The sequence below is a fragment of the Caloenas nicobarica genome, chromosome 1 (assembly GCF_036013445.1).
Source record: "Caloenas nicobarica isolate bCalNic1 chromosome 1, bCalNic1.hap1, whole genome shotgun sequence".
NCBI classification, from domain to species: Eukaryota; Metazoa; Chordata; class Aves; order Columbiformes; family Columbidae; genus Caloenas; species Caloenas nicobarica.
The window spans coordinates 10,113,670-10,125,076 of NC_088245.1; the positions used below are offsets into that span (position 1 = coordinate 10,113,670).

Here is an 11,407-nt window from a genome sequence, read left to right on the forward strand (position 1 = left end):
TGCCATTTAATTTTTGTTTGTCTATTTATTTCATTTCCCCCTAGTTTTGCATCTCAGAGGGAACTGTATCTACTTACTACACTCATACTTGTTTTCTTTGTGAATTAATGATACGCTGAAATATCTCTGTTTGGATTTTCACATAGGATCAGTAGTTCGGTTTCCTTATGTCCCTCTGGGAACCAATCTCCCTAATGAACCACATGAATTTGATATCAGAGAGGAAACTAGGAGAGGCAAGATATTCTGTTGTGATGCCATACAAAGCTGCACTTCATTTTTTTGGCATCTTTTTTCTTTATGGCTTCTCTCTGCATTTGAACTACAACTTCCACTCAACACTTCTTTTTATCCAAAATGAAGTAAGCCATTTCCCCTCATTAAAGATATGTTTCAATTAGAGTATGTCACACATAGAAAAGACTATGAAGCACCAGAATGATCAGTCATGCAAAGAAGTGTGTACATGGCAGAACTTCCAAGCTGAAATATCTTGACATCAGTCTAAAAAAATTTACTTTAGGTTTTCCCTCACAAATACACAAATCAAGGTCATATATAGGAAATTTATATTTATGTTAAAGTTGCTTTTCTTTAAATTCAAAAGCTTGTTCTCTTTTGTTTTCTGACACTGATGGTAGTGCTTTCCCAGTGCAAGGATCTGAATGGAAAAGAAAAACTGGAAGAGTACTTTAATTTTTCTTACTCTTTAGAGAACCCACCAAGAGCTTCATACAAACAGCAGAATTTTTATTGTTTCTCTGGGTTTTGGTTTGTTTGTTTGTTTGTTTGTTTTATGAGGACAATTCATTTCTCATTCCCTTAGTGTACATCAGGATCATGACCCTTTATTGTCTCTGTAATGGTCTTAACATATTATTATGGGATTTTTTTATGCTTTCTTAGCAAAATCTGGAAATTTGCATTTTTTTTTCTTTTTTTAATTTTTCTAACAGCAACAGCTCTACATTGGCTCAGCCACTGGAGTTTCACAGCTTCCTTTACACCGCTGTGATGTGTATGGAAAAGCATGTGCTGAGTGTTGCCTTGCGAGAGACCCTTACTGTGCCTGGGATGGTTCATCTTGCTCACGTTACTTCCCCACTGCTAAGAGGTAGAGACAGCTTCAGATGTCTGCATGGTTTGCTATTTGTTTTAACTGATGATCTCAATATGACCAGAGGGCTTTGGAGATTTTTCATGGAATGGTTAACTGGATCCTTTTCTCTTCCAAAGAAAACATAATTGTGGGAGTTACAAGCAATATGAAGTCTTGGTTGATTTGAAGTGAACACTGCTACTTCTTGGGTTGACTTAAAAAGCTGGTGTAAAAAAACATTCAGAAAAGAGTTGTTTCTGAAATGGATTCATTGCTTTATATTCAGTAATGAACAGCAAAAAAAAAAAAAATCCTTTTCTCCAACATGAGGAGGGGACTTTGTATTAAAATAAGAGAACTACTTACCCACGTAAATTATCCTGCATTTTCATGAATTCTAATTCAAAGGAAATATTTATTAAATGTTTGGACATGAATGGAAAGTTATTGCTTAATGATATATAACATTATTGTTATTATTCAAAAGTATAACACATATGTGTTGATGTATCTAAGTGTTTTACCTCTGAAATTCTTTCTCCTAAAGTATACAAGCTAGTTACTAAACAGGTCTTAGCTACCGAAGTAGAAATTAGGAATAACTGAATAATGGCTTGCAAATAAGAACAAACATTGGTGTAGTGTTGAAATTCCCATGATAAATTATCTAAAATGATAGAAAAGCACTCACATTAAATCGAATATGCCAAACATCTTGCACTTATGAAGAAACAAGGAATCCAAGAGTTTATATACATAAGGGTTCATATACACAAAATTAATGGTAGGAAATAGTGAGTTGAGAATGTCAGCACTCCAAATTCCCGATTTGGATTGGTTGCTGCGGGAGATGAAATGTGGTAAAGGCTGGGGAGCAGCATTTGTGTCACAGACTTTTCAGATAGAGGGGATTAAAATTTCAAAGTTAGCGTTACAATGTATCCTTAACAAACATTGATGACAATATAAAAAGCTGCTTATGGAACATCAGGTTCCATTTTTGCACCAGGAAACAGCGTTAAGCTGAAACAAGCTTCTTGTGAAATTCTTTAGAAAGTAATTAAAAAGGAGAAACCGAACCCATCCCAAAAGAATAGCTGGTCAAATTTTCTCAGCTGCATGAGCTGAATTCAAATTTGTGGTGGGAGGATGGCAGTTCCGCTGGAGGAGGAGGAGGAAAGAGAGGAGAGGAAACAGTGAGGTTTTCAAGGAGAGTCTAAGAGATTGATTTGATCTGAAGGTTTTAAGGGTTAGAAGGCAGTATGGTTGAGTACTGCCTCTAAGTTGAAGGAGACAGTAAGGTCAGGAATCACTGAATCACTCTTCTCTGCTACCTCCCTACTAATATTTACCCCTGAACTTCATCCTTTTTTAGCATTCACTAGCACTCATTCCTACTCCCAGCCCATTTAAGACCCACAGAGCACATCATCCTGTCATTCATCTGCTTACACTGATGGAAGAAATAGGGCTCTTTGCCTTTTCCTTATCCATGTCTCCAACATATTAAACCATCGACTGAGATCACTGTTGCCATGAGGGCTAAAGGGACTGGGACCTCTTCTTACAGGGACTAAGGGACCAGGTTACTGGGGCTAAACTGGGTTGCACAGGTACAGGAAAACCTTACCCACTATGAAAGAAAGAGTAAGTCCTGGGAAGCTGGGATCCTGACAATGCATTCAAAAAAAGCCTCTGCCTCCTCTTATTTCCCCCCATTTTTCCCTTGGCAGCAGCAGCAGAATAAAGGTCTGTGTTACCCAGAGAGAGGATCCTCTGTTTGCCTGGTACCTGCTCTACCCACTGCCTCAAGCCAGTTTTGAATGCATGTATCACAAAATCAGCCTTGCTGGAAACAGCTTAAATGTCAACATTTTCCTAATAATGAATCCTTGTAATTTTAGGCTCCAGAAATATTGGGAAAGTTGAGTCCTGAGGCAATTGCACAGACGCTTTACTAATAGTTGGTTTGGGGTTTTGCTTTTTGTTTTGTTTTATTTTTTCTTTGTTTTTTAAAAAGAAGTTTTTAGAAGACACAATTTTAATCTACTTTTCTTTCTTTGTGTGTTTTACAAGTCTAAATGACAGTTCAGAGCTCCTGCAGTGCGACCACTTAACTTTACCCCATGCAGATGTGTTCTGGTTCATATTTCATAAATCATCATGTTGATACAATGGTGATGTGTGCGACATTTTCCTGAGATTCTAACTAAACATCTCATCCAAACTCCATTGACAGTAACATGAGTTGTTCCACAGACTTCTTTTCTACAAATAGGATCCTATAAATACACTGCATTTAAAAATTTAGGGAGGAGTAACAAAATTTTATGGTTCCTTATGTTTTGGTATATTTTTATTCATTGGTTATGAGTAATATGAAGATGATATCTGAAATTAGGATTAGTATTTTTTTTTTAAATCATATATCAATCAACAGAAGGTTCCTTATTAAAGCATGCTAGCTCACTAGGATAATTTTAAAGCAGCTTGTATTCAGAAAGAGATAAAAAATGCACGTTTGAATAGTTTTTTTCCGAGAAAAAAAAAATACTGTCACCATACTTCACATTATTAATTAATTTTGGTTTTAACATTTTGGTAGTTTCCAGTGAAAAAGAAATGGTAAAAATGTTTCAGCCAAAGAGAGCGCGTTGTGCAGGCGATGGTGCCTCTGTGAGAACTCTTGGTATGTGCTGATGCTGGGCTGTTAGGGTGAGTCTGCAAACAGGGCTGGTGAACAGCAGAGAGATGGGCTCTGTACTGCAGAACAATGGCTTTTTTTAAAAGTGGGCTTGTTGTCACAAGGGAGTGACCAACAGGGCTTTTTACAAGGCTACTTGACTTTTGCATATCCGTTGCTGGATGCCATAATCTGAAATCACAGCATTGTTCAGCAGCCTAATCCTCTTTGTTCTCCTCTAATTTTGCAAGCCCTCAGGCTTTCTCTGATTCCTAAAGTAAAGTGCTCACACTTGAAACACATCTTTGTTTGCCTTGTTCTTTTTTTCTTTTTTTTCATATGAAGCGCTTTTCTCTGGCTCAGTTGAATTTTGTGTCACAGCTATTTAAATAAAAATAGGAGCAGACAGAGGAAAACAAATGCAAAATAAAACCGTATTAAAAAGCTTTCTTCTGTGAAATACAAAATTTTTTAGCACAGATCAACATGCTTTCCAAAAGAGCCAGTGGAAATCAAGCCGGAGAAATAATACAGTATGTTAAATGGAATGAAGTAAAAGCTAGAACTCAGACTTAATCTTCAAATGATGGAATAAATGACATTTCCAAATCTTCCTATCCAAATGTTTTATTCTGTTTATTCTGAAGACAAAGCCATTTGCAACGGTTTTAGAAAAGGTTTTATCAGAAATGTTTTGGTGAGATCTGTAGTTGCCAAAATTATCTATATATTTTAATTTGTATTGTGTAGAAAACATAGAACTTTGACATTCTTTCAAAGCCATCCATCCTAAAGTTTCATTTCAGCTAAAAGATGCCATGATACTTAAAGTATTCTGTATCGCAAAAAAGCTGTAACTTCTTCATGTTTGTTTGTTTGTTTGGTTTTTTTTATTATTCACATTAAACTGTACTGTATATACTTTGATCCCCTGTATCTATGAATCAAGTAATGAATTTGTCTGTGATCAATATTGCCAACACAGTCAAAAAATAAACTTCATAGTCTCAGTGCAAGTGATATGTATTTGCCAGTTTCTGAAGACTTTACCTGTAAGAGTAAAGGCTGATTCTACAAACCATGATAATGGATAGAATATAGTTCAAATGATGTTATTACCTTCCTAGTGTTTAGGTGCACTTGTGACCTATGTAATTATATACGTGTTCCATTTGTTCCTCTTCAGTCATGGCAAATATGAATGCTGACCACTGAGAGGGCCACTAACAGTTTTCTAATATGGTATTTGCAGGCGTACTAGACGACAAGACATCCGCAATGGAGACCCGCTCACCCACTGCTCAGACCTGCAGCATCACGGTGAGTTATGGGGATGACTGAAGTACAACTAATTTGTGTGTTGTTTATAGACTGTGCATGAGAAGAGTAGGAAGCACATGAATGATTTGTTGGTGAAATTGTCTTGAACATCTGGGAAAGATGAATTTAATACATTGTTATCCAAATTTAGATTTCTTACAATGGCCTGGATCAGACACTAAAGACTGTTATTATTTTTTGTTTTCCTCAAATTAACAGTTTTAAGTCTTTCAATTTTTCTGCTTCGCTTAGCTGGTAATACCATACCATCAGGCTAGGAATATTATGTCAGAAGGAAGTCAGATCTCCTTCAGAAAAGCAAGAAGTATGTGCGTGCTGCTTCATATAGTTTGCATAGGATGATAACCAAACACATAATTAACTACCTTGGCTAAATATGGGGTTTTTGTTGTTGTTGTACGTGCCACACTAGCAGCCCTTAAGATCAGAAAGTTCCTTGCAGTAGGCCTGTCTCATGTGCTTTCAGCACGGGTTTTCTTTGACATATTTAGTTGGTTTTTGTTGGTTATTTCATTTTCACAGTGCATTGACCAGATCTTCCTTCCTTGACTTGTTTGGTTGATAAACTTCTCCCAGTTACTAATTTGTTGCCAAACTCTTCAGAAAGTCTTCACTCGGAAAATGAAAAATGTCCATTTTGTCAAAAGTGAAGAGAACACTTAGGCAATACTTCCCTCTGCTGGAAAAAAATGATTACTCATGTTTGTGGTACATCTATAACAACAGTTAAACCACTGGACACGTTTCTGGGAAAAATAAAGAAGAGGTGGCTGAAAATGGAGATACCTCAAAACCCTTGGGCCCTTCCAGTCCTCGTAGTAGCAAGAATGATAACATTACCATAGCTTTTCTTTTTTACTTCTTGATTGTCAGACTCAGGCCAAGCTACTCAGAGGGGAAAAGGGTTTGGAAAAGTGCATGAACAGACTATGATCAACATGTAGTTGTCACGTTTTGAGAACTCTTGAATGTACAACTAGTTTAGAGTTGAACTAGTCGGTGTGGACTAATATTAATAGAATGTTTACAAATTGCCAGTCGCCTGATATCTAATAATGCTTATACAGTGCAGATGAGACCATCCATGTATCAGGGCTGAGATGACATTTTCAGTTCCCCAACAGGAAAATTTCACCAGGCACTAGACGTGGATTTTATTACCAGCAGAAGCATGTCTTAACTTTACCTTTTTACTATCTGGACGTTTTACTCACGAGTTAAAATGATTATCTGGACAACCATATGTCCATTTTTTTTTTACATTCTCTTTATACAGCTGTAGGTCTGTTCTCTATCTTCATGGACAAGAAAAGGATTCCAAATCATTTTGGTTTTTATATCTTCCCATATTTGGTTAACATATTTGTCTGAAAAGATAACTTCTGTCCAAAGGGAAGAGAGCAATCCAGTGCTGTTTTTTCATGACGACAATCATGAGAACTCAAGGTCAGGAAAAAAGCCATTATATGGTACGCTTGATCACAAGGAGCTTTAATACAGCTTTGTCAAAATGAGCAGAGCAAGTATGAGACAAGTTATCACTGAAAATTTTACTTAATGGTGAAATGAAGACAGTGGGATTAGAAGAATCAGTAAATTGCAAAAAATACTGAAGGAATGCAGTCGTCTGTCCTAGGCTTTAAGGATGCACTGCCAAAATACTGTACTTAAGGAATGTTTTGGATTGTTATGGAGTGAAATTTTCTCTATCTATAAAATTTTCCTATATTTACTTATCATTCACACATGATCATGCATTGTACAGACAGCTGCATGGCTCATAAACTCCCTATGCCAACTTATGCTGAGTTATTTCCTTGGTTATGACTAGTAGTTTCCTGGACAATAAATGAAGAATTGGGTTTGTCTACAGACAAAAATAAGCTCTGGCAGCCATTTACTACTTGTCTACACATTCCTTTGCAGTAATTGCCAGTAGATTCTTCATGTGAACAAACAGAAACAAGTGAAAAAAACCAATCTCTTAATGTTTATCTCACTTTTAAAGATTGCAGAAACTTACTCTGATATAAATCTGAAGCAATAATTCTTTTGATAAGGTTAGGTAGCTCTTTCAGTTGCCTTTTTGTGGTAATGTATAAGATGTAGTGCAAAATGACTACACAGTGATGTTAGAGGGAGCTGCGGATCCTTAGCTCTAGAGGTGTTTGACCAGACATCAATGCTTAAATCCAAAAGCATGATCACCTTTGTGTCAGCTAGAGAGCATTTTTGTAAGCTTGGCATACTAGTGCTATCAAGAAATTAATCAAGTTCTTGTTTCGAAGAATTTGTCAAAGAAGATATACCTCTTTTTTAGGTGATTGATCCCAGGTGAAGCTCAAAGAATCACTCTGAATTTAACTGTATAGTCAGATTCATTCATCCGCAAAGCTATCTTGGGATAAGCACTTAGCTCTTCATACTTCTTCGGTTATGTCAGAAATTATGTATTTAAAGGATATTTATCAGAGTAGTAAAATGATACTGCTGTTGGGTTCATTTTGGGAATTACAGCTCTCAAACAGGATTTTGGGTTGAATTTCATAACCAACTTCATGACTTCTATAGTTTTATAATTCCTCCAGCTGCTCTTGTGAACTTCCCAGACTTTCATTCTTCCTTCTAGTCTCTTCAGCTTCTCCCTCAGTCTCAGAGCTACGCTCTTATCCTGTGATTATTCCATCACTCTGCTTACTTTCTTGCACTCCACGTGCTTAATATTACATGAACATTATAGACATTTCTGGACCTGCCTCTGCTCCCTTTAAATCACGGAAATGGAATTTGAAGGATCTTCTAAATCTTTCCTCTCTCATTGCATGACTATGACCCATACAATATTTTTTGGAGCTGTGAGGATATTTAAAGGGAGCTTCTGCCATTTTTCATGGTGATCTCTAACACACTAGAATGCCATGGACCAGGTCCAAGAAAACACTCAGAAGTTTTCAATGGCATCAGAACATCTACCTTCAAGGTAACTTCCATGAAAACTTGTGGCTAGCTTCTTAGATACTACAGATATCCTAGGTACATAAGTTTTCCAGCAGAAACTTCTCTGTGTACTTAAAAATATTCTACTGCTCATGGGCATAGGACCTTTGCCAAAGAAATATGTATTTTTGTCCTTTGTGCTGATATTTAGAATCTAGAAGACTGTATCCTTGAATCGAATGAGACCAGTGTTACATGTACTTTCCTCCTGTATAATTCACTTGGGCTATGCTCTGTTCACAAAAATACAGTCAAATGGTGCTGCAAGCAACCTAATGAGTGACCTGCTGGTTAAATCAGCTATTTAGGATGTGGGAGAAGAAGGTTCAAAGTCTACTTAGGCTGAGGAGATTGACTTGATAGCTCCACTTCCAATACAAGCACCCAAATTATTGGATTGCTTTTGTTGAAGTTTGCCATTCTGCAGCCATGATTCAAAGCATGTGGAGTCTGGGAGAGAGGAATTGAACTAGACCGTGCATCCTAGGGTGAAATCACCGTGTTTCCATCCTTTACTCTGGAAGCCTGTAAATCTCCGTTTCACAGAAACACATAGCTGGAGCAGTAATGTTGTGTATCCCAGGCTGTAAATGGGGATGTTTCCTACTGACTGTCTTATGCTGCAGCCCTACCTGTACTATCTGTTGTGGATCCCAGTTCAGATATCAAACTGCTTATCTGTGAGGATCTTTGGCTGCCTGCTCAGCCGCATGAATCCTGTTCCTAAATTAGAGTACCTAACCTGAAACAGAAGAGGCAGCACAATAGTCAGCCATTCACAGTGTTGAAGTTGGACCCATCAGTTACCAGCCAATCATTTCAAGTTCCAATTTCTATCTTATCACTTCTAGTTGTATTCAGTTAATCTTTTCACACGCTTCCAGTTCCCCTGTTTTCATTGACACAAAATCATCCATGTTCCATCTTAGACCTTACCACTGGTACTCTTGTCTACATTCTCTTCCAGCTCTCTTACTCTTCTCTTGCTGCTTTGCTTTCTAACTCATTTCTCCATTGCTCCCCATCTTCCTGGCCCAAAGCTGCACTGACATTCTTCATAGGGATGTGGTTTCTTAGTGATGTCGTAAAACTTGTTTCACTTAGTTGTTTATATAGCACCCCACTTATTGCTGGAAAGGTTCACAATCCAGCAGAGGAAAGCAAGCTAACCCATTCCTTATTTGTTTAGCGTTAATAGGCCATTTGATGTTTCCTTACTGAGAACTGGGCAAGCACTAGTTCCTATTCTGTCGCCATCCCTTCTCCCATCCTCTCTCAGGGCTGCAAGTCATTATGGAAAGACATATGATTACTGTATCAACATACATCGGGAGCTCATTTTTTATTTTTACCTTTGGCTCAGCCATCTAGCAAACAGCCTGTGTTTGCTAAACATGGCCAATATGATAAAGGCACAGTGAAAGCAAACAAAACTTGACAAAGGATTTATCCAAGAGGATTTTAATTACACATCATTTTCCTTTTAAAACATATCAAAAGAAGTTCCTTAAAGATTTCCAGTGCTAAAGATCAAAAGCAGAAAATGGAAAAAATGACAAATAATGGCAAAGAGACAGGAAACCCCATGAGATCAACACTGTGTTAAATAGCTTACCAACCCCTTCCTCCCCTTCTACTCTCCAGGATTATTGTACTGTTGCCACTTAAGTCCATAGCAGTATTTTAAAGAGCTAAGGTGGAGAGTTGAAATACGATGCCTTACAGCCTCTGCGGTATTGGAGAAGAATCAAATGCCATATAAGTCCTATAGCTATGTGATATTTCCAGCAAGTTGATGAATATCTCGAAACATTGTTGTTGCAAAAGGAAGTAATTTATTTAACTTTCTTTTCCCCCTCCCATAATGTCTGGTTTATTAACCTTATTACATTTCCATAAATTATGTCAGTATGAGAGGAAATGATTAATTGAAGATTGTTTCCTCAAAAACATTATTCCTGGTCATTAACAGCTTCAGCAAACTGCAGTGCCATATAATCTAAACACATTATACTACTTTTAAATAGCCTCATGTTTTATTACTTTGCTCTAAAGCGCTATGATCATGGAGCCCAGGAGGCATCATTACAAACATTCTACAACTACACCCTGAGTTTTCTCACTGCATACAGTTTGCTATTAAAAATTCTTGTCATGTTTTAGATGTTTTCTTTGATGAATAATAATGAGGTTTGCAGAAAATTTCACAATGAAATTCATTAACTTCACATATTGAGATGTTAACAGCTGTTAGGATTTAAAATACAAAAATAATTTTAAAAAGACCCTACTAGGGATCCTGACAAAGATAGAGATTGGATGGAGATTTTCCAAATGGCATACTGATATGGGGATTTTTTTTCTTTTAAGGTTTTTATGTTTAAACACCTTAAGGGAGCTCAAATTCTGCACACACACAAAAAAAAATCACTCAGCAATCTAAGATTTTTCTTTCTTGGTAATTTTAATTATTTTTTCCTTGCTTTACAGATAACCCAGGTGGTCAGACCCTGGAGGAAAAGATTATCTATGGAGTAGAGAATAGCAGTACTTTTCTTGAGTGCAGTCCAAAATCTCAACGCGCCGTAGTCTACTGGCAATTTCAGAAGCAAAATGATGACCGCAAAGAAGAGGTATAGGAGAAAAAAATTAAGAGATGCAACTAGTCTTCTCTATGAAGATAAATTTGAACCTGAGTCCTTCCCAGAATAATGTCCATCTGTATTTTAGTATAGCAGAATTTCTCTGGAATCTTATAATTTCTGTTGCTCTTCACCATAAAATCCCATAAGATCTCTAATAGGTTTTACAGACCGTTACATCAGAAAATATTCATGTCCTCTCCTGTGTCAGACCCCTTCCAAAAGGGGATTTTCTGTTAGAAATCTCAGAAATACAAGAAGTTAGCATGCCATCTAACTGCCACCTAAAGCATCATACAAGGATTACACTGAATTTACATATGACAAAGACCTTAAATCTGCCTCTAAAAAAAAGTCTAAGTGCATTCGTCTAATTATACAGTCTAACAGCAACATTTCCTGTGTGCTGCACACTCGAAGACTTTACTGTAGATAAGACAGAGACAGAATGAAGAACAGGGAACTGGTGCACACAAGAGTATGAAAACTTGCACATTTTTTTCATCAAAAACAATGCTCCTAGAGGTGAAAACACTGACTTTCCCTGCTTGCATTACACTAAGCTGATACTTTATTTTTCTCTTTCTCTTGTCACCAACATTCTTATGTTATTAGTCACCCTGGTTCTCAAGTCATATTACTACC

The 11,407-nt window shown here is 37.0% G+C and overlaps 1 protein-coding gene across 2 annotated transcripts in view; it reads left to right on the forward strand.

The window, feature by feature from the left end:
• SEMA3A (semaphorin 3A) overlaps nt 1–11,407 on the forward strand; it is a 200,762-nt gene that overhangs the window by 184,202 nt on the left and 5,153 nt on the right. For both annotated transcript variants that reach the window (XM_065629465.1, XM_065629474.1), the window contains 3 exons: nt 957–1,114; nt 5,035–5,102; nt 10,611–10,753. In XM_065629465.1, the coding sequence (XP_065485537.1) occupies nt 957–1,114; nt 5,035–5,102; nt 10,611–10,753 (369 nt within the window). The remainder of the gene's footprint in view (nt 1–956; nt 1,115–5,034; nt 5,103–10,610; nt 10,754–11,407) is intronic.